This window comes from Gallinula chloropus (genome assembly GCF_964237585.1).
Source record: "Gallinula chloropus genome assembly, chromosome: 18".
Classification (NCBI taxonomy): Eukaryota; Metazoa; Chordata; class Aves; order Gruiformes; family Rallidae; genus Gallinula; species Gallinula chloropus.
Genome location: NC_140103.1, coordinates 10804772 through 10832530, shown reverse-complemented (window position 1 = coordinate 10832530; position 27759 = coordinate 10804772). Strand labels below are relative to the sequence as shown.

The 27759-nt window shown below is 49.3% G+C and overlaps 2 protein-coding genes across 2 annotated transcripts in view; both read left to right on the top strand.

Annotated features, from left to right (window-relative positions):
* RPL12 (ribosomal protein L12) overlaps positions 1–27759 on the top strand; it is a 58923-nt gene that overhangs the window by 273 nt on the left and 30891 nt on the right. The window lies entirely within an intron of this gene.
* On the top strand, positions 110–27759 carry FKBP15 (FKBP prolyl isomerase family member 15; the record flags this gene model as incomplete). Its single annotated transcript, XM_084272454.1, has 30 exons — positions 110–171; positions 1989–2098; positions 2812–2902; positions 3621–3690; positions 4900–4974; positions 6083–6181; positions 6612–6761; positions 7666–7734; positions 9415–9558; positions 10047–10192; positions 10886–10934; positions 11600–11719; positions 11932–12031; positions 12738–12841; positions 14262–14355; positions 15148–15257; positions 15654–15764; positions 16400–16494; positions 17181–17283; positions 18995–19027; positions 20585–20756; positions 21260–21396; positions 21721–21876; positions 22521–22673; positions 23038–23130; positions 23536–23646; positions 24114–24221; positions 24413–25164; positions 25559–25649; positions 26049–27759. The coding sequence occupies 30 exons, from the start codon at positions 110–112 to the stop codon at positions 26121–26123; spliced, it is 3783 nt and encodes a 1260-aa protein (XP_084128580.1). The 3' UTR covers positions 26124–27759.

The window sequence follows — 27759 nt, the reverse complement described above, 5'->3', positions numbered from 1 at the left end:
CCACCTCCCCGTTAGCCGTCCCGTCCCGCCGCCGCCGGAAAGCGCTTCGCTGTCGCGTTTGCGACACCGCCGGGCTGAGGTTGGTGGTGGTGGTGGCGGGTCCGTCACCATGTTCGGGGCGGCGGCGGTGGCGGAGGAGGACGACGCGGACTTCTTGTCCCCCGCCAGCGGGTAAGCGGCCGCCTCTCCCCGTCGCTCTGAGGCAGGGGCAGGCCGCAGGGTAGCGGCCCCGGTGTTAATCCCTTGGCGGTGAGGGTCGGGCCCCTCAGCAGCCCCGGGGTTGGGCCTTGCTCCGGCCCGGTGAGGCGGCCTGCGGAGCGCTCCCTGCTGCCGGCCGTGCCGCTCCGGGGGGGTCTTCTCCCGCCCGCCAAAACCGCCCGGTGAGGTCGGTGCTGAGGCGCGGGGGGCGTGGTGTGTCTGGGCTCCCACCCTCCCCCCCCCCCCCCCCCCCCCACCCGGATCGGTGGGGGCGACGGGCGAGCCCCGAGAAGGGGCTGCGAGGCCTGGGGTGTACGGGGGGGTCTCCGCCGTCTGAGCTCTCCTGACAGGACGCCCGGGCGGGGTTTCCGTCAGGACACCCTCTGGAGGAGTGGGACCGGCTGCTCGGGCCTGTGGAGGACGCGGAGGGCAGGGCTCGGCACTACCGGGCCGGGGTGTTGAATGGGGGGTGGCAGCTCCAGCGCTGTTCGGTTGCCCTCAGCTGCTCTTTTTGTCACCCCAGCCTGCTGCACGCCCAGTTGGGTCGCTTGTTGCCCCCTGAGATCTCGTCATTTTGGTCGTGCCTGCTTATCGACCACCTTCATAGGCTCACAGACTGGTCTGGGTTGGAAGGGAGCCCAAGGGTCACAGAGCTCCAACCCCCCTGCCACAGGCAGGGACACCAACCTCCAGGCCTGGAGCTACACGAGGTTGCCCAGGGCCCCATCTAACCTGGCCTTGAACACCCCCAGGGAAGGGGCATCCACCCCTTCTCTGGGCAGCCTGTTCCAGCCCCTCACCACTCTCTCTGCAAAGAACTTCCCCCTAATATCTCATCTAACCCTTCCCTCCTTCAGCTTCGCTCCATCCCTCCTGTCCTGCCATTATCTACCCTTTGAACAAGCTGATTCCCCTCCTGTTCCTCTCCTCCACTGAGGGACTGGAAGGCTGCAATGAGGTCCCCCCACAGCCTTCTCTTCTCCAGGCTGAACCAGCTCAGCTCCCTCAGCCTCTCTCCGTAGGGGAGCTGCTCCAGCCCTCTGATCATCTTTGTGGCTCCTCTGACCCCTCTCCAACAGTCCCACATCTTCCTTGTATTCCTTGAAGGAATCCTTTCTTGTATCTCCTTCCAGGAGCTTCAACAAATCTTCTAAACCATTCCACTCCCTTTTTAGTAAAGGGTTATATATTTTAAGTATCTCATGTAAAGTGCTGCAGCCCCCCAGGCAGTGGGGTTGTCCCCTGTGGGTTCTGCATCGTAGTGTGAACGATTCACGTGTCCTGTGGCACTAGGGGCAGGTGAGCTTACATGGGCTTTAAGCACTAAAGCTGCAAGGGGTGTATCTTGTTGGAGTAACCTAAAGCATCTGTTATTTTAAAACTTGATGGAAGAATGAGTTTCAAGATGACAAATCCTGGTGCTGAGTGGTGGCTTCTCTGTTGTCACACATTTTTCTTTCACCATTGTAGCAGTCATTTACTTCATCTGAGGGCAGGCCTTAGCATTGCTTTGAAGTCACTTACTTTTCAGTGTAGTTTCCAACCTTCTTTCTCCTTAGGGTAACTTTTGAGGAAACGAAACCCAGTTGTACCACTTACCCAGCCTCTTCAGCTAAAAGTTCCGCTTATTCAAACGGCTAATTAGGGTAGAGCTGCTTAACATTCATCCCTTTGTTTGTTTCTAAAGTGAGAGTAAACACTTGGTATTTGCTGTAAACGTGTAATTAACAGTGTTTGTTATCTATAAAGCCCTTGTTAAGTGAGGTAAACCAGTTTCTTTCTCTTTCCAGTGCCAGGTTGGCCTCTCTTTTTGGTCTGGATCAAACAGTCTCAAGCCATGGAAATGAATTTTTCCAGTACACTGCACCAAAGCAGCCAAAGAAGGGTCAGGGGTCAGCTGGTAAGTGCCTGAGCCTGGGGAAAGACCTGTGTCTTGCTGGGGGAGTGTGGGCCTTCATGAAGAGAAGTGGTGCAAAGAATTCATTTGGTTTCCTGGAGTGATGATATTCTTTAGTGCCCTACCCACACTGGGCTACTCTTGGTGGCCTTTGGTGACTTTGGAACATCACTCTTGGGTTTTTCATCCACTGGAGTTACTTTTGGTTTTTTGATGAAGGGGCTGGATCATCTCCCCTGTGAGGAAAGGCTGAGGGAGCTGGGGCTATTCAGCCTGGAGAGAAGAAGACTAAGGGGGGACCTTATTCATGTTTATCGATATCTTCAGGATGGGATGCAGGGGGAAATGGGCAGCCCCTTTTCAGTGTCTGTGGGGACAGGACAAGGGGCAATGGCTGCAAGTTAGAGCATAGGAAGTTCCCCACCAACCTGGGGAAGAACTTTTCCCCAGTGAGGGTGAGGGAGCCCTGGGACAGGCTGCCCAGGGGGTGTGGAGTCTCCATCTCTGGAGAGATTCCAGCCCCGTCTGGACGCCGCCCTGTGCAATATGAGCTGGGGAGCTGCTTTGGCAGGGGGGTTGGACCCCAGGAGCTCTCCAGGTCCCTTCCAACCCCTGGGATTCTGTGATTCTCTGTGGGGGGAGGACTGTGTCGTGGTACCACTGCTGGCCAGGCCAGCTCGGTGTTGCTGACAGATATTCCTGCTTTTATTCCACAGCAGGTCAGGCTGCCCAGAAGGCTCCTGTGGCCCCAGCAGCTTCAGGAGCCCCATCGGTGTTTGTGGCCACCGCAGTTCATGCCTATCGATAGTAAGTGCAGCAGGGGTTCTCTGTGTCTCTGGGACCTGAAGACCTGATCATAAAGGGAAGATACTTTTTGGATGAGTGGGAAGAGACTGTTGCTTATAGACCCATGTCAGCATGGTGCAAGTGCTACATGTCGGTGCAAGCTTCTGCTCAAAAAGGTTTTGGGGGTCGTGCTGTAATTTAGGGTTATGCAGTTGCCAAACAGCAAGTTCTGGCTTTGGCCATTAAGGGAACTACATCCCAGGGTGCAGGCCTGGCACTGGGGTTTTATCTGGACTGCTCCCTTGGATGCTTATTTATCTGTGCAATATGAGCTGGGGAGCTGCTTTGGCAGGGGGGTTGGAGCCGATGATCCCTCAAGGTCCCTTCCAACCCCTGGGATTCTATGCCCACGTCTTGTATGTTCCCTCATGGAGAGCTGAGGCACAAGCATAGAGTGACAGCAGTGCAATTCTTTGTCCATGTCACACTGTGTCATGTAAAAACCCAGCTGCCCTGGCTCTGTGAGAAGAGCACTTTTCAGTTAACACCCCCCAGTGTGTGTGTTCCTGTAATCTGTGGGCAAGCAGAAAGTCATAACATCTTTAAGCTGAGAAAGGCTGCCCAGCACTTAAGGTGTGAGGCAAGGGACCTGAGCTCTAGAGAAGAAAAGCTCAGCAATGATAGAGAGAAGTGTGGGGCAGGGATGGTTCTGCAGCTGACTGTCTTGCTTGTCTTCCAGTACAAATGGGCAGTACCTGAAGCAAGGCAAGTATGGAGCAGCTGTAGTGGGGAACCATGCTACTAAAGAGGTGAGAAACACTTCACTAATTCAACATTTTCCTGCTGAGAGTGCACTGGTTTGAGGTAGTGTTTCCCTGAACTCACCAGAATGTGTTTGCAGTTCATGTAGGGGGTGTTGGTTCCACTCTTGCTTACGACTTTCTAGGTATTCTTATGGCTCAGACATTTACCCTGGTGACATCTTCCTTTTCTGCAGTCCCCAAGTTTCCAAGATCTCCTACAACTTGTGCCTGAAATATTCTTCAGTGTTTCAGGCACTGCACCTCTTCCAATGTTTCTGGAAGTGATTTTGATATTTACTCAGAATGTTTTTGACCACTGGATCACAAATCTCTGTGTGCAGGCATCAATATGAAGCAAAACTTTGTCCTGTAGTACAGATGCTCTGCTTAAGTTTTGTGCCAGTGAATTGGTGTGTTTCAAAGGCGCTTTGGATACTCTGATCTGTCCTTGATGTTGGTGTTTCATATCCCTTGGTTCCTGACTCATGTTGTCTCACTAAGTTGCTTCTGCTTTGGAAAAAAAACCATTAAAAATAGCAGTTTGGCAAACTAGTTCCTGAGCTGTTGATATGGGAAGTGTTCAGGTGGGACATTCCTGGGGGAGCTGGGAAGGACAGGGCTGGTGGAAGGAAGCTGTTGTCAGGCTGCCTGTGTAATGTCTCAGCCTGTGCAGCTGGGAACAGTGGATTTCTCCCTGTCCCTCAGCTAGCTGTGCTGAGTGGAGGAGCCATTCCTGCAGGTGCTTAAAAGAAAGCAGTTCCCCTTGTTAGCTCACTGCTAGTAGGGCAGTGTGTCAGTATAATGCTCTGTGTTCTTTAGTACTCAGAAATCTCCCTCCACCCCATTATTGCTCCTCAATTTTTCACATTGCTTCATGCCTGTGTGCCATGTGTTAGGAGTTAGTAAAGGGTTAGTGCAGCATCTTTCCAGTAACTACAAACATGTGGGATCAGTGGGAGCATCTTATTGCAAAATAATTGGTTTGAATTACTCAGTTCCTGTAGCTAAATCAGGCTTGCCTGTTTTCAGAGGGATTCAGTAGGCTGCAAAACTGTGTTAAGTATTTTTGCTGTGAGAAATGCTGCCATGAGGTGCATTTGGCAGACAAATGCTGTAGCCCTAGGCTCAGGTTTTGACAAAGCCCATTAGAATTGAAGATGTTTTGAGTTTCTGCTCTTTGTTCTTCTTCCCTGCCCAATTCCTTGTGGAATCCAGTACAGGATCATCCTTTACATCAGTCAGCAGCAACAGATTGCAACGGCAAGGATCCATCCAGGCTTCGTGCTCACGGTAGGACTCTGGATGTGTAAGCTTCCAGTGATCAGTATTGCTCACAGCAAGCAGGAGTTGGAAATGCTTTCCCAAGTCTTAGATGATAGCTTTTGTAGTCAAACATCTGACTGACCCAGCAAGAGGTGACACAGTGGCTGGGAGCACTGTTCTGCTCGTCCTCCTAACATGCATTGCACAAGACACTGTTACATCTGCCTTGTGCAGAGCACTTCATCAGCAGGCTTCATAATGTGAGTTCATGCTCTGTGGGAGGCCTGTTATTAGGGCTGTTATTACCTCTCCAGCACAGAGGAGGTGATTTGAGTTTTGCAGTAGAAACAGAGTAAAAGTCATCATGCTAATAATTTGTGGTTAAGTGACTGAAAGAATATAACTGAGCAAGCAGAAGGAAATGATAGCAAGGAAATGTTTTTCTCTCAGAAATTTGACACTCAGCATTTTTCTGCTGGTAAGAACAACTTGGAGCATTGTAAGCCCTAAAATGGGATCTCTCAGGAAGTTCCAGTTTCTGCCAGTTTCACACAGTATTGGGGTGTGGATGTGCTGCTCTCAGCTTGTCATCAGGTGACATAAAATTTCTTGGTTTGGGAGAAATTCTACTCTGAAACAGAATTTCAGTCCAAATTTCTGCCCAGGCTGCTAACTTGCTCTTTAGCTTTATAAGAACATTTTGAGAGATTAATGGATTCTGTGCTCAGCTAGTGGCAGCATGGCTGTTTAGAAGTGAGGGAAGAATGACTCCTCCAATCGACTCTGGAGGTCTAAATATACTCAGTACTTATGAAAAGGAGATGACTTATACTTAAACACCTTGGGCTATGTTACAGATCTAGCTAAAAAGAAGCTTGGGAAAGCATTCACCATGTTGTGAAAGCTGCAGCATGTAGGAAGAACTTAATATTTACTCAAGTATTTGAGTTACAATAATGAGCATGTAAATAAAAGGTGGTTTGTGCATTCTGAACTTGGGTAGCAACACAGCAGGATTCTTCCTCTGCTTAATTTCAGTAGCTTCTACTTTAAGCCTCTTTTGGATGTGGATTTTATTTTATTTTGGCTGAATCCATCTTTTCAAACAACATGGGACTGATTTCCTTCCCCACAGGTTCAACCCAACAATTACAGTACGTTCTATGATGATCAGAGACAAAACTGGTCCATCATGTTTGAGTCAGAGAAGGCAGCGATGGATTTCAGTAGGCAGGTAACGACTCCCTCTGTGCCAGGCATGACTTGCTGGCCTGTTAGGAGAAATAGGGGGATGAAGATGTACCTCTGAGAGCTCCTTGTTGCTGAAAGGATCTGGGCCAGGGTAGTGCTGTCATTGATGTTTAGCTTTGAGAGCTGGGATGAGCCTGGCTGAGCTGTGTGTGTAGATCCAGGCCTCTGAGGTGAGCAGCCTGTGACTTCTGATGGGGCTTCCAGTGGAGGCTTTCAAGTACCATAAGAGCAGTGGCTCGGTAGAGTGGGGTGTGTGCTTACCTAGCTCAGCAAAACTCCACACAGAGACAAGGCAACAACCTGGGCTCCATCAGTACAGTGAGAAATGCATCTGATCTGTAATGAGCCATAGTGGAATGGTGTGGAGCACACTCTTTCAGTGGCAGAGGTGCTGACAGGCTTTCCTCCTGCAGGTATGCATTGCCAAATGCAACAGCTCCCCAGTGCTCGATTCCGTCCTCTGCCAGGATCTCCTCCTTGGAGAAGGGCAGGGAGTGGAAGGAGGAGACTCTCTGGAGGTTGCCTATACAGGTTGGCTGTTCCAGAACAACGGGCTTGGTCAGGTAAAGACACTTCTGTTCCCTCCTGATGCTCAGTGAGTGTGATAGTCCCTGGGAGAAACCTGCTGCATCCGGCATAGTAGTGGTGCTGGTGTTAAAGGTGCCACTTATGGCACTGTGAGGTTGTGTGTGTTCCCTGTAGAATAATAAGGGATTCCCTTACTGTGCAGGAGGAGGTGACTGAGATGCTGTTAGCTTGGGTAGGCACTCAGATATTAATGAAAATGGTGAGAAGGGCCAATGGAGCCAGCTATGCTGCTTTGGAAACAACTTGAGACAAGTGATAAGAAGGGCCTTGTCTGGCACAAAGCACATCTGCCAGCAGAAGGAGATTGCTTTTATGTCCTTTATAGCTGTGTCCAAACCAGCCTGCTAATAAGCAAAAGAAATGCTCTAATGTTTCAAAGCATCACCTTTAAAACATATCTGCTGTTTTTACTCTTAGCAAAATTCATGGCAGAGGCTCCTGTGTTTGCATCCATCTGCAGCTGTGTCTTTTTGCTATAGAAAAGGGCTTTCTTGGTCTGCCTGACATGCTTCTCCCTATCAACAGAATGCAGCAGGCTCCTCATCTCCTGAAAGAGTTGTCCTGCTGTCTATGTCTTAGTTTAATGTATAGAACTTCGAGACAGTTGCTTGCTGCTTTGTGTCAAACTGCTGTGCAGTGAGTGTTGTACTTGGCCTGATCCACCCAGAGCTTAAACCAGTTTTAAAACCTGAGTGTCCAGCTGTTACTGCTCGAAGAAAGTGATGCTCCAGCTGCCTTGCATCTGAGGGCTAACTCTGGAAATAGCAGAATGGGATGTAGCACACAAGAGATTGAAGAGTTAATGGAATCTGTAAAGTACAGCTCAGAGTCCTGAAGCAGCTGGGAAATCCCTGTGTGTTGTGGTTTTCAACTCTCTAGGTGTTTGACTCGAACGTTAACAAAGACAAGCTGCTGCGGCTGAGGCTGGGATCCGGGAAGGTCATCAAGGTAGAGTGGCATGTTCGTTATAATAATTAAAGTCTCAGAGCTTTGAAGATCTTCAGGATTCATACATGCTACTCCCATTACATGTTTCATTTGATAAGAGATGGTAACAGTGACTCAAACTTCATTTTCTTCATAATTTGGGCCCTATAGCCAAGTCTCCTTCTCAGTGGCAGTGTTAGAGAGAAGCTGTCCTGTTTGGGAAAAAGAAGCTTCCAGTTTGCAAGAGCTTGGGAGCTTAGGAGGGTGGTACATGCCTTTTAGCTTTTTTTTCTTTTTCCCTGGAAGTAACTTAATACATTGCCTTGCTCTCAGGGAACCCTCTCCCCAAAGATATCAATCTGAGAAGAACTTCAGATTCTTCCCTGCTCATTGTGCCTCAGCAGAACACCTGGGAGGGTGAAGGCACCTCATGAGTTTGAAGGTGGCCTAGTGAAAGATGCAGCCTGGAGTGGTTTTACCCAGGTCCAGGTGGTGTGGTACTCCTGGATGTTATCCAACAGGATCTATTTGTCAATGGGAGATGCTTTTGTTCAGATCTCTTCTGTTACCTGTATAATTCACAGATGACTGGTAGAAGTTGTCCTTTACTGAAGACACACAGTCCTCTTTTTTTAATTTGTTTTTAGCCTGGGTGCAGTAGCTGTCCTGTTACCTCCAGCATCCACTTGGCAGTTTGCATCACTCTGGCTTTGAAATCTCTTTCTCCACAGCTGTTTTCTCTGAGTACACTGTAAATCTAACCACATCAAATTGGAAGCAAACTCCCAGTGATGTGGAGTCCTGCTCTTTCCCAGCATGCTGCAAGAAGGCGCTGCCTGCTGCCCTGCAAGCCACCTGCAGCTGCAGGATTTGTGTGCACAGAATCCCAGGGGTTGGAAGGGACCTGGAAAGCTCCTGGGGTCCAACCCCCCTGCCAAAGCAGCTCCCCAGCTCATATGGCACAGGGCGGCATCCAGATGGGGCTGGAATCTCTCCAGAGATGGAGACTCCACACCCCCTGGGCAGCCTGTCCCAGGGCTCCCTCACCCTCACTGGGGAAAAGTTCTTCCCCATGTTGGTGGGGAACTTCCTATGCTCTGACTTGCAGCCATTGCCCCTTGTCCTGTCCCCACAGACACTGAAAAGGGGCTGCCCATTTCCCCCTGCATCCCATCCTTAAGATATTGATAAACATGAATAAGGTCCCCCCTTAGTCTTCTCCAGGCTGAACAGCCCCAGCTCCCTCAGCCTTTCCTCACAGGGGAGATGCTCCAGGCCCTTCATCATCTCTGTAGCCTCCTCTGGACTCTCTCCAGGAGATCCCTGTCTTTTTTATCCCAGGGAGCCCAGCACTGGACACAACACTCCAGGTGGGGCCTGACCAGGGCAGAGCAGAGGGGGAGGATCCCCTCCTGTGACCTGCTGGCCACACTCCTCTTGATGCCCCCCAGGATCCCATTAGCTCTTTAGTCTTAAATTAACATTGCAGTTCAAAATTCACTGTTGTGGCTTGTTATAAGACAAAGATTTAATGCTGCAGACTGAAAAATTAATAGGATTTTACAAGAATCTCTCTATGTGTGTTCTGGAATCTTCCACATCTTGTGCCTAAAGCTGCCTAAATTGGAGTGATTTAGAAGAAAGTCACGTCACTGATCAAACTGTTTGCTCTCTCTTCTGTTGTGTCTCTGAAAACCAAAGGGCTGGGAAGAAGGAATGATGGGGATGAAGAAAGGAGGACGAAGGTATCTCATCATCCCTCCAGCGTGGGCCTACGGGGCTCAGGGAGTGGCTGGCCGTGTCCCTCCAGACTCTACTCTAGTTTTTGAGGTGGAAGTCAGGAGGGTGAGTGTCTCCTGCGAAGTGTTTATTTTACATCTGCTTGGGTGGCAGTGTCTGTCTGCAAGGTGAAAGCCTGCTCTTGGCATGAGAACTACAGCTCAAACTGTTACAAAGCAAATAACTCAGGAAGATAAGTATCTTAAAAAAACCCCAATAAAACACAGACCAACAAAACACAAAACCCTGAATCCAAAAAAATCCCTCTAGGCTGTTTACCAAGGCATGGATGTTCTAACTGTCTTGGGATCTTTTCATTGTTTTATTTGTGAGTCACTTGGGAAAACAAAATGCTCCTGGTGAGGAGCAGCAGGATCTAAAGACTCAGCTTCTCCAGTTCCAGTCGGTTGTAGGCTTTTGATGGCAGTGTGTGGGTTTGACAGAGGAGTAGACATCAAAAGTAAACAAGTTGCTGGAAAAAATTTGTGGGAACCCAAAAAAATCATCTTTTTGTTTGGTTTTTTTTGGTTTTTTTATTACATGATTTTTTTAAGGTGAAGTTGGCAAAGGAATCCTCTGGATCAGATGGACAGAGTGTAAGCTCCAGAGATTCTCAGGCACCTTCTCCAGTACCCAATTCAGATGGCTTCTCTGCAGACACTGGTTTATTGCCTCCATCTACGATACCCCCAAAGCCTGGGTAAGAAGCAGCAACACAACTTGCTGTGTTATAAGCTGACAGTGCTCACAAACATCTGGCACAGTGCTGCCTTACCACAGTGTTCTCTGTGCCAGCTGAATGCCAGCAGTGTGGCAGAGCAACGCTTGCTAACAGGCCTTGCAGGCTATTCTCTGCTTGAATGCTGACTTTCAGATTTAGGGAGGCTGAAATGGGCACAGATGAAAGAAGTCATTCCTCTGCAGCAGTGCTGAGACCTGGCATGACTAAGGTGTATGGGTACAGCTGCCACAGCTCTCATCTTGGGTAGCAGTGCAGTCATGGCTTGGTCTGGGGTAATGGCTGATTTGGTTAACTGCAAATTTTACCTTGCTGCTTGTTTCTTGAGTAAATGGCTCAGCCATCCTTTTGAGGAGTTGAAGTTTAGGTGCTCATTTTGTTGCTGTGAGTAGTTTGCTATTGGACTTGGTTAAAATTGTGCCAGAACGTGGTACAACAATCCTCAAAATCATCTCTCTGTAATTAGCTGTTCCACAGCCATGGAGCTTGCCTGTAATGATGTTCTGAATGGTACAGATAAAGCTGCAAAGAATCTTCCACAAGGAAAAGAAATGCTCATGATATAAGAAAATGTTTTTCAAATGCAGAATAGTGGATCCTGAATTTCATCTTTGTTAATCTCTGATACCAATATCTGTCTGTCTGGCTTTTCAGGGAGCCAGCTGTTCGGGCCAAGTCAAACTCCATCAGTGAACAGCTAGCAGTAAGTGCTGGTTTTTTCCTAAATTGAAGGCTTTAGTAGGGAAGCTGGGTTGGTTTTGCCTCTGTGTTCAGTGTTACTAAGATAAAATGAACATTACACAGAGGTGCTCTCAGGTGCTCCCCTGACAGCAGGCCAGGGCCTGGTTTTTGAAGGGATTAGTGGAACGTGAGGCACCTCAGTCCTAGTTCCTACTCTTCAGGGCAAAGCTACCTTGACCATGCCAGTACTCACAAGGACAGTAATCTTCTTGGATAATTGGACAAATTTAAAATGGATATCAAAGAGGAATTGGGACACATTGATATAAGTTTATGTAACTCCATGAGAAGAAGACATTTTGTGTGTGCCCCAGGATAGAAAAAGCTGCTAAGCAGCTTCCCTAACGAACACCTTTTCTTCTTGTTGCAGTGTTTTGTGCAGGGATAGATTTTTAGGTGTGATGACAGTGTCAACCCAGAAGAAACAGTTTATAAAACAAGCCAGACTAACAGATCCACAGTGTTACCTTGTGGGCTGGAAAATCAGTTTCTCACAGAGTCGTTGAAAAATTGCAAGAACCAGAATCAAGTCAGTGATTTAAGAGTGTCCAGACCTCATAGGTGTGTCTTGTGTGGAAATCCTTGGCTGACAGCCATGGGAAGAGTAACTGCAAGTGTTTCTTTTAGAATCCAGATGTAGCCAAGGCAAAGCTGATTTCTCGGATGGCGAAGATGGGCCAGCCCATGCTGCCTTTCCTTGCTGGGACAGCGGGCGGCCAGCTTGACTCCAGTGACTCAGAGATAGAGGTACATCACCCACTGCATGAGTGTGACCTGGTTTGATGCTGCTTCTACAGTGGGAATCCCTTAAAGCAGAGTCCCTACCAACAGCTCTCCCTTCCTACAGGGAACGGGTGCTCTGCTGCTGTGGCAGAAGGATTCTGTTGGGTTAATCAGCTGACCAATTAACTGTTTGCTCATTATTTAGCATTCCTTGTAACGTGCAGAACTGTTTTTAGGATCCTAACACGCTGAGAGGGACAGTGCAACCAGCTGCTTCATCTTCTGTGAGACCGTCGCAGCCAGCCCATGCAGTGCTGCCCACGGTGTCAGCACCAGGTAACGCGCTGTTGAGCCTGGGATCACAGGCTTCCCCTACAAAGGGCCCTGTGAGTAGAGGATTCCTTTTGGGAACTGACAGCTACTAATAAGGCATGCTGAGCTGAAGCTCTGTAGGTAATTCATCAAGTCCTTGGAGGATGTCTTCACTGCGACCCTGCGCACGTATGGCTGCTTGGGGAAGCACAGTGTGTGAGCTGCTCTGTCCCTGCGTGCACTGGTGTGGCACTGAGGTGTCTAGGATGTGTCATTTGTAAACAGAACTGTTAACAAATCCTTTCCTAGTGAACAGAAATAGATTTTTTTGTTTGAAAATGATGGAAATAATACCCAAGGGCATCGGAGGGCTGGCACCTCTGCAGTATGCTTGAGCTGTCTTCCCGTGAGGGAGTAGTAAAGTCAGCTGCTGGTCAGCTGAGCAAGCTTCAGAGTCAGAGTAACATCTTGGGGCAGAAAACTTCAGAGCTACCTTTGTTTGAATGAAAATAGATTGTTTAAACGTAGCTGGAAGTGAAATTTCTGTGAAAGATGACTCTTGTTGACCTTTTATCACTTGTTTGACTGGATTTAATTTTCACAAGGCTGCAGACAGGCTTGTGTTAAACTTTTGTCTATTCAGTGGCTCCTTTTGGCCATTTCACAGTGGGTGAGTTAAACTTATTTCTAGCTACTTCATGGCATGCTGATTTTCTTTCTTCCCTTTCAGTACCTCAAGCAGCTGTTTCTACACCCTCAGTATCTTCTGCTGCTTTAATACCTGCAACGATCCAGCCCCATTCAACTCTGCCTGGAGGAGCACAGGGTTTTCAGGTACCAAAATTAAATCAAGGAGGATATTGATGCTTCTGTCCATTCTAATAAGTCTTACTGTTTTCCATGTTGCTGGGAGTGGGGACTGTATAGCAGTATTTAAGGATAAAAATCCCAGGGGCTGCTCCTTGTGACTCTTCTTTGGCATTCTCAGGTTTCCATCACATGTCTGTTAGAATTTAATGAAAAAGGACTAATTTTCTGCCTGATGATGGCTTCCTAAAGTCAAGCTAAGAATTAACTAGACTTTAATGTAGTGGATAAAATAAAAACTTCCAAATATTTGTACAGCAGGTGAAAACAAAACTCAGGTGAAATCCTTCTTGGTTATGGTCTGGTTTTCTGAGACAGCTTATTTGTACACTGAACATGTCTTTTGGATCACAGTCTTTCACCCAGCAAAAGAATAATCCTCTTAAAAGGCCTGTGGTGCTGCTGCTGTGAAGTGATGCTTGCCAGCAAGGAAACTTCAGGGGCTTAACACATGGTGTACTTGCCACATCAGGTAGTGAAGCACTAGTACAAAGCTGTTGTGCAAACAGTGCTATGAAGTCTAAACCCTTTGGTTTCTGTTAGTTTCATGTAACCTGTTTTCTGGAGGGTTTGGGAACCAAGCAGTGACCTGTGTTGCATATAAAGCATCATTTATTTTTAAAGGGTTCAGGCAAAGGAAGAACATATTTGATAATCAATACAAACACTAGGGAGGGGGAACCCCTAAAACCCCCAACCCTGGTGCATTGCTTTGGCTTTGCATTTTCCTTGTGTTGGGACTGGGGAGTTGTGTCAAGTAACAAGTTAAAGGTAGGCTCTTCTGTTTGGTGAAATACAAACCAGTCAGTAAAGTGAAGCTTTCATCTAGCAGTGAGTTGGATGTATTGTTTTCAAAAGCTTGACCCTGATGTCCTGAATTCTTGTAAAAACTTGGCCTGAGTTGTGTTGTTTGGAGTTTTCCCTTGCCTGAGAAAGTCCACTGATAGGAGTGAGCTACTCCTAGCAGTTCATGTGTTCTTCAGCCTGCAGACAGCATTCTTAGCTGCCAATGAGCACCCAGCAGTGAAGTTTGAGTCGAGTTGGTTGCAGTGTTTGAACCTTTCCTAGAACAGCCTGGTGCTTGCCTTTATTTCTCACTGGTAAGCTGCAGTGAACCCTTCACACCCTTTCAAACCACAGTGTAAATGCTCTTGCTTAAATGTCAGTGGGGAAGGTAACTTACTAAGCTGTAGTAACTTGAACACGTGTTATCAGCCTTGAAAGAAGAGCAGCTTAGTTCTCTGCCTTTATGGTGACTGTTGTTTGAGTTCTCCCTAGTTGTGTTTTCTCTTTCCAAATATCATCATTGCTCTGAGGCTTCCAAAATACAAGAACCACAGGGAGAAATACCAAAACATACTCTAACCTATTGAACTTGTTCCTCAAGGCATATCCAGGAATGGCATTTGCTTACACCCAGACTGCTGCATCTGCTTCTCAACTCCAGCCTGTAGGCCAGATGTATCCCACACCATACCAAGGTATGTTTAAAAAAGGACAAACCTTTCAGAGGGCTGCAGTACCTGCAGGAAGCTGTTTATAATGCCTTAGGTAGCAGTGGTAGCACACACATATGTATTCATCCTGCCTGTAGTACTGTGCTTTTTCAAACATTCTAATCTTTCTGTCATACCCAACAGAGACAAATTCTGCCCAAGAAATATGCATCTTTTCCTTACCTGAAGGAACTACATGCAGTGCAAAAGGGGGGAGAATTTCTAGGTGTATTCCCAAGGTTGTGTATTATTAAAGGTATTTTATTGCTGGTACTTCTAGTTATAAATAGAACTGTAATAGTAAACAGCTATCCTACCAGCCAGGGAGAGAACTGAAGTGTACCTGTAGGGGCATTTGCTAAGTGGGAGGATGTAACCCCCCCACCCTCCAAAAAAGGTGCAACCTAAGAAGGACTAAAGACATTTAAAGAACCATTTAAGTAATCCCTGGTGGGGAAGACTTAAGTACAGCTGAACCTCTCTTGGAGCACAGGTGTTTTCAGTGTAAAGTTTCAGAAGCCAACCTTTGCTCTTGTTTGATTGTACCTCCCTGTGTACTGTTGTGGTGTGTCTGGGGCTTCCCACCAGAGTGCTGTCACATGGCTCAAGAATTCCCTGTCGTCATGCACCTGCCTATTCACCTTCCTAGGAAAATACCTTTTATTTCTGGGAGGAGAGTGGCTGTCCTTGTCTGGCAGACTTCAAACTGCTCAGCACTGCTTTTGCTGTGTCTGTGTGCAGCCCTTGTGACTGTAGTTCTCTCTCTTCCCATTCAAGCCCCCGGGGATGTTACGTCCTTTCTGATGACAGAAGCTCGGCAGCACAACACTGAAATCCGGCTGGCTGTGAGCAAAGTGGTAGATAAAATGGATCATCTGGCTGCCAAGGTAATGTGTGGCCTTGCTAATGAGTTACTGCTCTTTGCTCTCCAAATGTAGTCTGAGGAGTTGGCTGGGTTTAAACGTGGGTGTTGAGTTTGCCAGTGCTGTAGTAAGTCGGTGGAAGTTCCAGTATTAGCAGGTCTTGAGGTGGCAGCGATTCAGCTCCTGTGGAAGAGATAAGAGTAGGTTTGGGGAATGCACTGCTGCTTTCTGTCTTACATCTCCTATGATGCATTATGTTTGGAGAGATTCACTGCCTTCAGGAGGGGTCACCACTGGTATGGTAGCATGTGCCCCGCAGCCGATGGGATGGAGCAGTGAAGTGGATCCTTGCAGATGTCTGACTCTTATCTCTACCCATAAATTCATTTCATTTGGCTAAAGGATGGCTTCTCCCTACAGGTGGAGGAGTTGAAGAAACAAACCTCTGGTAACAGCTCACTTCTGCCAGGTATCTCCTCAGTTACGATGGAAGCCTCCATGATCATGAGCAATATCCAGCGCATCATCCAGGTGAGCATGGCCAGCTTCATTTGGCTACCTCCATAAGGAACTGGAGCCTGCTGGGTGGCTCCTGATGAGGACAGCTGTATGGGCTGAGCTCAGATGTCCAAGCACCCATGTCTTCTTTGAGTCTGCAAACCAGCTGCCTACATAAAAGCATGAGATACACAACGATCTGCCCCCGCCCCCCTCAAAAAAGCTCTTCTCAACCATCTGTGGTTCAGGTACTTTCTGAGCCAGGTTTGATATACTGGTGTTTAATAGGCCTTGGCCAAAAATTCATGTGAGAGAAATTCAGCTTCCACTTAACCCACAGCATCCTGCAGAATGGAGTTTCACCATGTTGCAGGAACCACTTCTTTTTTTTCACTAGTCAATCTTATGCTCTGTACAGTTTTTTTAGGTAGTAGCCTTACAATTTTGGGGTTTGTGGGTGAAAAAGCCAACCAGACCCAGTATTCTCTAGAATGTGGTTTGGCAACCCCTGCCCCATGCCTGGATTCCTGCTAAATACTGAACAGCACCTTCCTGTCATGTTGCTGCTGGTGATAAATCTCACTGTTGTACTGCTTCTGTCCATAATGAAGGTTTAGGTACTGCTGCAAAGAGCTCTGAGTAAGGTGAATGTTCATGCTCTGCTTTAGGAGAATGAGAGGCTGAAGCAAGAGATATTTGAGAAGAGCAGTCGGATTGAGGAGCAGAATGAGAAGATCAGTGAGTTGATTGAGCGGAATCAGAGGTAAGGAGTGGAGGGGCACAAGCTTTTCTAGCTTACACTTGGTTAGGTGTAACTAGGAGGGGTGTTCTTCAGGGTAGATACATGTTCTGATATATTTTTCATTATTTTTAAGGCATTAAAAGTGTGGATTTCCACCCACCCTGCTCTCTGCAGGGCACCTCTGGTTTGCAGTAAATGTGAATGTGTCAAAGGGGGGAAAAACTCCACCTTCCTGCTGTCTTCTTTGAGCACACTTGTTCTGCTTCTGGGAGTTGCTTTCCTTTTGCTAGCTTTTCAGTGAGAAACAAGAAGTTGTAGGGGATGTGGTGGCCCTAGTTGCACTGTTGGGGTGTGTTCCTTTCTGTTTAAGAAGGGGAGTAACTTGTTTTAGGATGTGGCAAAGATGGGTGGGTATCAGGTTATCAAAATTCTTGATGGAGTGATAGGAACACTAGACATGCTGTGAGGAGGTGGCAACACTTACCCAAAGGATGCAATCCCTGCCCTGCCAGGCACACCCACTCTGCTCTTTTGAGGTCAAGCTGCTCAAAGGGTGCATCATGCCATACTGCCTGGGACTTGGTAGGACAAAAACTGCCTTGAAGCACCAGCTTTTCTGTCACAAAAGTCATATACTGATGTAAACATGGTGCTTCAGGTCCCACACTGACATAAAGAAATGCTCATGCCTCTTCCCCTGTCTGCAGGTGTGTTGAACAAAGTAACTTGCTGATGGAGCAGAGGAACCATTCACTGCAAACAACAAATGAAAACACACAGGCAAGAGTGTTGCATGCAGAGCAGGAGAAGGTAATGGTGACAGTGAGCAGTCATAGACCTCTGGCTGCAGCCTGGGAAGGGGCTGCTTGTTGCAGAAGCCTCCTTAGCCAAAGCTGAAGTCAGTCTCTTGCTGCAGCTCTGAACTGAGGTTTTGAGAGCTGTTTTGAGGCAAAAAACCCCACATATTTTCATGGCAGCAGCACAGAGGATAGAAACATAGATCTCTGCTGCCATAGCTTGAGTATTCTGTTACAGAAAAGTGATTTATTGTTAACTTTGTAGGAAAGTGGCCTACAAAGGAACTGTGGGTATCTCAGGGCTTTGTTGGGTTTAAAATGTACCAGGTTGGTTTAGCTGCACTGACAGTTTCAGAAAAGTTCTATTTCTTCCCTTTCACTGCCCTAGAGTGAATGTAGCTCTAAAACATTACTTCCCACTGGAGCTTCATTGCACTTTTCTGCTTTTATTTTTTAAATACTAACCAAAAGGTGATTGTTTCTACCAACAATGTGTTGCACTTTGTGAGCAGGGCCCCTTGGGAAATAGCTTTCTAACAGTTCAGGACACTTTTATGCATGGCTGCACATCCTGTAAGGCCCTCTCATGCCAGCCTAGCCCAGGTAGGTGTTGAGGTCTGTAATTGCATCGTGTCTCTGCTGCTTTCTCAGGCACTGGCTTCTCAAGTTACACCAAGTTCAGGCTTGCACCGTGCTCCCCTGCTGAGCTGGGTACCTCTCCAGCTCAAATGTGAGATGGTAACTGCTTGCTCTGCATGAGAATGGTAACTCAGTGCACCTCAAAATGTCAGGGACTGTGCTGAGGAGCAGAGCCATGTGTGGCTGGTAACCGCTGCTGTGAGTGGTGAAGGAGAGCTGTGTTGTGACACTGAGAGCCCAGGTCACATACCCATAATATCTAAGTCACACTGAAAGGATACACAGAGTTCCTTTCTCTCAGTGAGCACATCCAGCTTGTGTGAGAAGTGACTTGGGGAGGAAGCAACTTCAGTGAGCACAAGACAGGATCTTCAGGGATCTTTTGACAGGACTCTGCGTGGCCCCGCAGTCACTGCCTAGGTGGTAATCCCAGCAGACTCCAGACTGACCAGTATTGGCATGACTTGCACTGGAGGAGGTTTCCCCTAGATTTGTGGGAGCATTGACTGTAAATATGAAGGCTGGAATGCCTTCCTCTTCCTTTCACCTAACACAGCGTGCTCTGGGACTGCAGGTGCCGAGATCACAATGAACAGAGTCTGGGAAGAGAATTTTAAGCTATTTTATCTGTTCTTGACATAAAAATAGGGATTCACCATATATTTTGTGATATGGGCCAGGCATCTGTACCCAGGATCACTGAGAAGAGTTATTAGGAGCTTGCTGCTTTGGGGCTGCAGGTCTTTGACCCTGGCAGAGCTCACAGCAGCTTTAGGTGAAGGTTTCTGTTCCGTGATGATAAGTAACACCCACACTCCTCAGTAGTCACATGTGGGACTGCTTCTGTGTCTGTAGGGTGTGATGGGCAGTAAGGACACCTTCAGCTGCTTCTGTTTCAAGCCAGGCTTCACTCCCTTTTTCTGTCTCAGCATTTTGACAGTTGTGGAATAATTTAAAGGCTTTCCCTGGCATGCCTTAGGCTCCTGGAATGAAGCAGTTTGCTTTTCTGATGATGATTAATGCCTCTGCCTTTCAAGTTGTGTTCTTAACTCTTGCTGTTTCCTGTTGCTGCTTTCTCTTCCCAGCACATGCTGCCAGTGGATCGGGGCTGGGACCAGGTGAGGCAGTGTGTCTACTGACTGTGTAGGTGACAGATAATCCTGCCCTAGGTAGTGCCAGCCCAGCTCCCTCTTGAACTAGCTAGAAGCTGATTGGTAATCCTGCTAGTTCATCTCCAGAGGTCCCTTCCAACCCCTATGGATCTTCAACTTGGAAATGAGTGTGAGGACTGTCAGTGTAGCTGTTGCTCCCCTTGGGGAGCCCTCTCAAAGAGCTTTGTCACGCTGCTGCTGGTTTTGCCCACCCCTGGGAGTGGTCGGCTGTGGTTGTGTAGTTGTCAGAGCAGACACAGGTTGTGTAAGATCCTTGGTACCTGAGAGCTGGAGGCTGGAGCTGATGTTGTGTAGGTTTGTTGCAGAAACTTAGGTCTAGTGCCTGGCATAGTTTCCCCTTTTGCTTTTCTTTTATGTGCCATTGAAGAGGGAGGCAAGTGTTCCCAACACCTTTAGAGACGCCGTGGCATTGCCCTTTGGTTTTGGCACGCTGAGAAGTCACTGTCTGGAACTGCAGAGAGATGTTCATGGAGCATCAGAGGTTTTAGCCAGTCCCTCCTGAAATGTTGCTGCCTCTTTAAACAAATGGTGTGGGATTCCAGCCCACAAGGTCAGCAGGTAGTTGTGCTGACTGGAGTTGGAACAGTTTTGCTGACAGCCCTTCTCTGCCAGAAGGTGGTGGTCCTAGTCTGAAGATAAAGGCTTTAGGTCTCTTAGGGGATAACGCAGAGAGAAGCTCCAGCTCTCCTGAGCTCCTGAAGCTGAATGTAGGGAGAGCTACAGGTGCTGCTGAGGTAACTCCCTGCAGCAGTGACGTTTGCTGATGTAGCTCTGTCTTTGCAGAGCATCCTCTGAATCTTGTGTATCGTGCAACAGGATTGGGAACGTGACTCTCTGGCTTTGTCTCCACGCCTTGAGCCTCTCCTAACATGTTGTTTAAAAGCTGTCCTCAAGCTGCATTAGTACCTGGTCTACATGAGTCACTGCCTGAGCAATGCTGAACCTAAACAGGTCACAAGTGACTGTGAGAACTACACTGCAAAGCGACAGCCTTGCCTGTGCAGGCACCTCGGGGTGACTCTGCTGGGTGCTCTGGAGAGAAGGTGCTCTTTTGGCTGGAACAAGCCTGTGTTTTGTGTGGCTTTTCAATGATTTGTCAGCTTATTGAACTTAATTAGATGTTGGAGCCTAGACTTTTACTTGAATGGGTGTTGTTGTAGCTGGAAAACGCTGACCAGAGCTACCAGGCACTCGGAATAGTCCTAAAAGCATGTTTAAGCTTTTCAGGAAAACTCTGAGTTGAATTAACGTGGTGATGAGGTTGTTGGTGGCCTTGTGCAACTTTCTAGTGAGTCTGGGCAGGTTACAGCCAAAGGGCTTGCAGCAGCATGGCAGAAAAGCTAGTTATCATTGCCTCTTCCATTGAGATGTGTGTGAGGTGCTTCCTGATCAAGTCTCTAGTTCCTCGTCAGCTCTTTTGTGAGAACAGTCCTGGTGCCTCCTCACACTCACCTTTCCTTTCTCTTCCTCCCTTTTTCCCCCCCACTATGTTTTGTGATACAGGCCAAAGTTGCTGAGGAGCTGGCAGCTGCCACAGCACAGGTTTCCCAGCTGCAGCTGGAGCTCACTGCCCATCAGAAGAAGGAGATGGACCTGCGGAAACAGCTGTCTGCTGCCTTGCAGGAGGCAGAGCGACATGAGACCCAGCTCAACAAGCTGCAAGCACAGTTAGCAGGTAAGATGCTTGTGCCTGTTCCATGAGAGCTCCTCCATGTCATTCTCTTTCCTGAGCCATAAGGCTTGTGTTTGTTTCTTTTGGGGAGGGGGGGGGAGGATATCCATTCCTGCTTTCCCTAGGATCAGTCTCAAGGGTGGTGAAGGAAGATCCCAATGCACTGAAATGTCTGAAGGGTATGTGCATCCTTGTTACCACTAAAAGGAAAAGTGGGCTCAACCTACAAAGAAAGTTGTCCTGCCACAGGGAAGTGTTTTGTAGAAGCAGTCTCTTGGTGCTACTGTCTGACAGCTTGTAGAAGAACCAGAGGTGTTCCAGTGGTGAAAAGATGAGATAAAAGCTGAAGTATAAGCATTGCTGCCCTGACAAATTCTCACTCCTATTGCAGCTGCAAACAGTGTTGTTGATTTTACTGTGCAAGAGAGACTGTTCCTTCTCATCAGCCCCCAGCTGTATTAATCTGACATACATAGTACACACAGAGTAAAGTGTGTTTTCTGCAGAGCTCCAGGAAGCTTCTGAGGACACTCAGACGAGACTCAAAGCTGAGAAGCAGAGCCGCAGGCAGCTGGACAAGAAGATTAGTGCACTGGAAGAGGAGCTAACGGACCTGAGAGTGGAAAAGGAGACTCTTGAAAGGGTATGTCTGGTGCTAATGCTGTGGAGGCACACAGGGTAGCAGCTGGCTGCTGAAATGAAACCCAGTGTTGCTTGTAAACATGCAAGTTAGGTGGATCTTGACTCTTCTGCAGGCTGGTATCCCTGTGCTGCTGGAGCCTTTGTGCTCCTGTGAATTTTATTTTACTAAACATTTTAACCAGTAATAGATTAACCTTCCTACCTGTAAAAGAGCTCTCTGATTTTGAGAGGGGTGTGATTCTCTGCTCTAGGAAGCTCTTTGTACAGCAAGAAGCAGCTCCTTCAGTGCAGTCTGACCTATTCTAAATCCTGCTCTGTATTGCAGAATCTTGCAGAGAGGAAGAAGAAATCCCTCTCTGAGAGAGCTCAGGCAGAGGAAGAGATGGAGGAAATCCGCAGATCCTATCAGCAGGAGCTGGACAAGCTGCGACAGCTGCTGAAGAAGGCACGGACTTCAACTGACCAGGCAGCAGCAGAGCAGGTGAGCAGTCACAGGAGCTTCCCCAGTGAGTGTCTGGAAGGTGTGCAGGGACCTGCAGCAAAGGAAGGTGCTGCTCTTCATCAGGAAGATGCTCAGGGAGAGAGAGAACACAAATATTACCTGCTTGGGTTTAAGGGTTAACACTAACATAGGGTTCACTTCTTCATTGTCTTTCTGAAATAGCTTTGCTGGCCTGTGTTGGCTCTGCTTCTGGCTGTGGGATTGCCACTGGTGTCCCTAAGGAAGAGTGGGAAGGCAGCTAGGTCCCCATGGTTCTGACTCCAATCACAAGGTCTGGGCAGCACTGCTGTAGGCTGGGGCTCAGAGTTGGGTTTAGGCTGTGGGGAAAGGAGAGGCAAAGAGTGTGCGGTGGAGAGAAGAAAATAGGATTGCTGATGAGTGAAAAACCACTTAGAAACATGCAAAACCGCTTAGAAACATGCCAGAAGATCTGAAATCTGAGCCAGACCCTCTCAGCCAGAGGGTTTGTGGCTGGAATGGAGCTCTGGGATGTGTGGGCAGGAGCTGGGGCAGCAGCAGTCTGCACCTTTCACCCTGGGGCCAGGGGCAGCCTGGGCTGGCAGCTGCTGCCTGTGCAAATACAGGCTGTGTGTGTGCCTAACGCTCTCTTGTGTGCTGGGCAGCTCTCACTCCTCCAGGCAGAGCTGGAATCCCAGTGGGAAGCCAAGTGTGAACGTACACTGGCCTCTGCCAAGGAGCAGCACGTGAGGCAGTACCAGGAGGTGTGTGAGCAGAGAGATGCTCTGCAGCAGCAGGTGTCCCAGCTGGAAGAGAAGGTAAGAGGCCATTCTTCACTGCTGACAGTAATCCCAGATGCCCTGTACCTGTAATCAGCAGTTAACCTGTAATCAACTGTTGCTTGATTACTTGTATTATTTATTTCTTAATTTCTTGACCCAGACTTTGGTCTTGTCCATGAGGTGTGTCTGTTCCCACATCTGTCACGCTGGGGTGGTGGGCTGGGAATTTACTCCTGCAGGTTGGAATTAGAGTGAGCAGAGATGATGTTGGCCTCAGACTAAAGCAACAGCCACAGTCGCTTCCTCTTGTCTGTGTGACTGTGTCTGAGCAGGACCTGCTTTGACATGGGGGACACTGTCAGGGGCTGCACACTGATGGGCTCTGGTTCTTGTCCTGCAGCTCACAGCACTCAAACACTTGAAGCAGACAGAGGAGCAGAAGCTATTGGAGCTTCAGCAGCGTTTGGAGCAACTGGAGCCTATCAAAGAGAAGGTAAAGGGAATGGCACAGCAGCTGAGTGAGGGCTGGAGTGCAGTGATCAGGCTGCCTGTGTCCAGTAAAGCAAGAACAGGGGAGGGAAGGAACAACTTTGCATTGCTTCCAGCAAACCAGGCCAGGTCTGGTGAAACCCAGCCCTGGTTTCACTGGCACCTCAGTCACACTGTGCTTGGTGTGAACTTTAAAGAGCTAATGAGGTGGTTGTGGATCTCCAAGGATTTGGCCTGGTTGGGTGTCTCTGTTGTGGTGCTGTTCCTTTCAGTCCCATCTTTGTAACTCCAGTCAAAGCCCCACTGGGTGATTCGCCCCTCGCCAAACCACAGGCTGCAGGTAACCCACCCACTGCCAGGGGCCTGGAGCTCTCTGGAGCTGCTCTGACCTGGGGTTTCTCTTTGGCAGTATTCAGCACTGCAGTCTGACACCGTGGTGCTGAAGACTCGCTATGAAGAACGCATCCGGGACCTGGAGAAGCAGCAGGACACGTCTTCACCTGCAGACTTCACAGAAGAAGTGAGCTTGGCTGTCCAGTATCTCCTGCTTACCCTGAATTATTTCTCTTGAAGCAGAGCTAAGAAGGAAGCCCTTTCACAGAAGCTCTGTGTTTCTAGTAGGGGCCTACAGAGGATGAGAGGATGGCATCTTCCTGCTGAGCACTTAGTTGCTTATTATTTTTTCTGAGTGAGAACTTAAGATGTGAGGTTTAGCTTTAAACACTGAAAGAATGATAAGAACCCAGTGGCCTTGGGTTTGTGCAGCTGCAGTTCTGAGGGGTGGGCTTGGTGCCTGTAGAATGGTTCTGAATGAAGGTGGCACGATGTGTTCTGCTTCTGCATGGGAATTCCTGGCTTGAAAAGTGGATTCTCTGGAAACCCCATGTGTGGTTTGGGTTTATTGCTCCTTCCCCTGGAGCGGGGTCTGATGTCAAGTCCCAGATGGTAACAGACTGTGTCTCTGTCTCCTGTTCCTCTCCCTTCCAGGTGAAGAAGATCATGAACAGTGTGTTTCAGTCTCTTCAGGGCGAGTTTGAGCTGGAGGACACCTACAGTGGCAGGACAGTCCTGGGTGTGGTCATGAACACTATTAAGGTACAGGGGTGATACCAGGTGGTCGGTGTGAGAGGCTGGGGCTGAAAACACACCTTTGCTTTGTGAGACTCAAGTAACAGTAGAAGGCTGTGGGTGGCAAGCAGCCCCTCACCAGTGTAGCAGTGCAGGGATCTGTGGTGGTTTATGTTGGGGCTCTGACTTACATACTCTCTGCTCCATATCTGTTCTAGACTGTAACTTTGCAGCTGCTCACCAGGCAGCAGGAGAGAGCTGAGCATGACAGTGAAAAGGAGGAGTCTGGAACAGGAGCAGCAGGACAGGAGGGATCACCTGCAGCAAGGGGGGACCATGAAGAACCCATGCAGCACCAGCCAGTGCAGGATGCTGTATCCCTGGCTGCTCCTGAGGAAGCAACTGCCATCTCCACAGCATCCAGCCAGGAAGGGGACTCTGCTCCACTGTCCGATGGGCCCAGAGCTCCTGAGGAGGAGGTGGCAACACAGAGCAGTGTGGTGTTGGAAGATGAGAAGACCCAGGAGGAACATCTCTCTTCTGGAGCTGAGTCCTGTCTGGGTGCTGAGAAGGGGCCTGTGCTTGCTGGAGAGCCCGTTCCTGAGGCGGAGGAGCGAAGGCAGGAGCGCGGTCCCATCGGCAAAGCCGAGACCGAACACAGTCCCTCCGGAGCGTCTTCGCAGGCAGGAGCTGCAGAACCTTCTGCTCTAGAAGCCAAACCAGGAGAGGCAGATGTGGCTGTGCTGCCAGAGCAGCCAGCTGTGGAGCAGACCCCAGAGGAGCCTGCAGGCAGCTTAGAGCCCCCTCCCTTAAATGGGGAGGGAGGGAGCTGCACAGATGCATTGGATGGAGCCAGCTCCGAGAAGGACCCTGCTTCAGCCTCCAACAGAGCAGAGCCGGGCTCAGCTCACACCAGAGACAGGCTGGGACAGCAGGAAGTGAGCTCCAGCCCCAGGAAAAACGATTCCAGGTGAGGTGTGACCACCAGGACAGCTGTGGTGCTGCTGCTCCAGTACAGCAGCTCATCAGGGCCGGGTCCATGGTGGTGCCACTGCAGGGCAGCACGTGTGGGTGGGTGTCAGTGCTGGCTGGAGGAGACTGAGCTGCCCAGCCCGTGCTCTGCTCTTGCCATGAGCTGCATGGGCTCAGGCCAGGGTGGAAGCAGCAGCTGGTGATGGGTTCCAGCTGAGCAGAGGGGAATGTTCTGGGATCTGACAGCGGCACCTGCCAGGTCTCCTTACTGAAACATTCTGCCCCAATGAATAGTTGGTGCCTGAAGTTCCCCCAGTGACAAAGCTCTTCCATCATTCTCTTAACAGATCAGTTACCTCCCAGAGAACTGTTAACTCTCTGTCTTCTTCCAGCCTCTTCGAGGATGACAACTTCTTTGAAACAGCATCTCCTAAGCCTCTGAAGCCTCAGGTTCCCTCTGAAGAGGAGGATGAAGAGGAAGTGGTACGTGTGTATCTTTCCACTCCTGTTAGCTGTGAAACCCTTCCCATGGCAGCAGGGGCTGCCTGGCTCCTGCCAGCTGAGCTCTGAGCTTCCCCTGTGCTCTTGCAGTCTCTGGGTTTGCTCCCTGTTGAGCTTGGTGGGGTTTCCTGGCTGAGGCAGTGATGGCAAAATCCCACTGGAATGGAGTCAGTGAGACTGGTGGGGATTGGAGAGGCTCAGGGTCTTGCCCCTCCGATTGCCTTCAGCCTGGAAGCATCTCCCAGGAACAGACTTCAGTTGTGAAGCTTCCTGCTGTCATCTCCTTAAGGGTGACAGGTTTTGGAGCTGGAAGTGTGTAGTAGTTACTGATTGTGGGGGAGCTGAGCAGACTGACAGGTTTCCCTCTGGTTTGGCTTACAGAGCATGAAGGGGCGTCCCCCTCCGGCTCCGCTCTTTGGTGATGATGATGATGATGATCTAGACTGGCTGGGATGAAGAGTGGGCTGGTGAGCCTGCACGCCCCCTGCTCTGGGCACAGCCTCTTCCCCTGCACTTAGTGCTGACAAGCTGCTTGTGTGGGACACTGTGAGCAACCGGGGGCTTCCCAGGCTCCTGTTCTGCCAGGGCCTGGGAGCAGGTGCCTCTCTTCACACTGGTGAGCACCCAGACCCCTTGTTCTGACCTGACAGACGTGTACAGAGGTTTGGGTGGGATGAGCTGAAGGAACCAGCCGGTCCTGCTGCACGTCTGTGTTGCTGTCCTACTCCTGTGAACCGTTGATTCGTTAATCTGAAGTTTTATGCAAATACAAACTCTGTCAAGTGCTTCAGAAGAACAAGTCTGGCAGGACCCTGCAGTAGGTAACTACTTTTTTAAACAGACAGACTAAAACCTCTCCTCCTTTCCCCTGGGAAGATGTCCTTGGAATATTTCTTAGTCCCCAGGGTGCCCCTACACCCTCTCATCCCCATGTGTGAGCCATGTGCAGCAGGAGATTTGGCCAGGAGACCCTGGGGGGTGGTTCTTGAATCTGCCCACTCTGCACGGCGGCTGCAGGGACCTGGGGCTGAGCCCAGGCTGCTCAGACTGATTTGTGGTGCTTGCTGACCCCCAGCCTGCTGAGGGGCACCCCAAAATCAGGGCTCTGCCAGACCAGTGTTCCAGGCACAGATGTAGCATCTTGTAACTGCTGTGGCACGAAGGCAACTGCCCAGTTCTGTGTTACAGGGAGCCTGAGGCCCCAGAGACCTGATGGGTCACAGCACAGCCCCCTCCTCTCCTGTTTCCCACCTCAGGTGAGGTTTGGTTTCTGTCTGGGCCGTGTCTCAGTGGTGGTGGAAGCAGCACTGCAGCAGAGCAGCTGTGGGCAGCCAGCCCCTCCTGTGCCTTTTTCTCCTGATTGAGTTGTGATGGTCACAGCACTGAGTTCAGGGGGGGTGGTCAGAGCTGAGCTACACCCCCCTGTAACCCCCTCAGCTGGGCTGTACCAGGGCTTTGGCTGGGAATTTTTCAGTCTGAGTGGGCCAAGAGGGGGAAGCAGTGAGGACAGACAGACAGCTGGGCACACACCTTGTGTTTCTCCCAGCACTTCCACTTCCCCATTACAGGCACTAACACAGCTCAGAGCGATGAGCAGGTCTAAATAACCCCCTTCAGTTCATAAATGAAGTGCTTGAAATAACCCCACTACAGTTCAGTTTCTACCCTGGGCTCCTCTCTCTGTCCCTGGACCCTGTTTCTTGGGATGTGGAAGGGCTCTGGAGCGCACAGCAGTGGGAGGGTGCCCAGGGCAGCCAACACTGGTGAAGCCAAAGCCAGGGCATAGCCCAGCTGCAGCCACAAGGCTTCCTGGGGAGCAGGGTCGATGGAGCCAGCCCAGCTTCCTGGGGAGCAGCTCCAGAGGCCAAAGCAGGGAGCAGCAGGTCAGGGCTGAATGTGATGGTCTGGGAAAGCTGGATGTTCTGGGATTCCCCTGCTCTGAGGCTGGTACCCACTGTGGCTGCTGCCCAGCTGGGCCCTGTCCTCGTGGGGACTGTTACTAACAGATTCCACTCATTGTTTCCCACTGCTGACAGAAAACCTGAGGCATTTGCATTTCACTTCTTGAAAAATAAAGTGCAATTAAACCTGG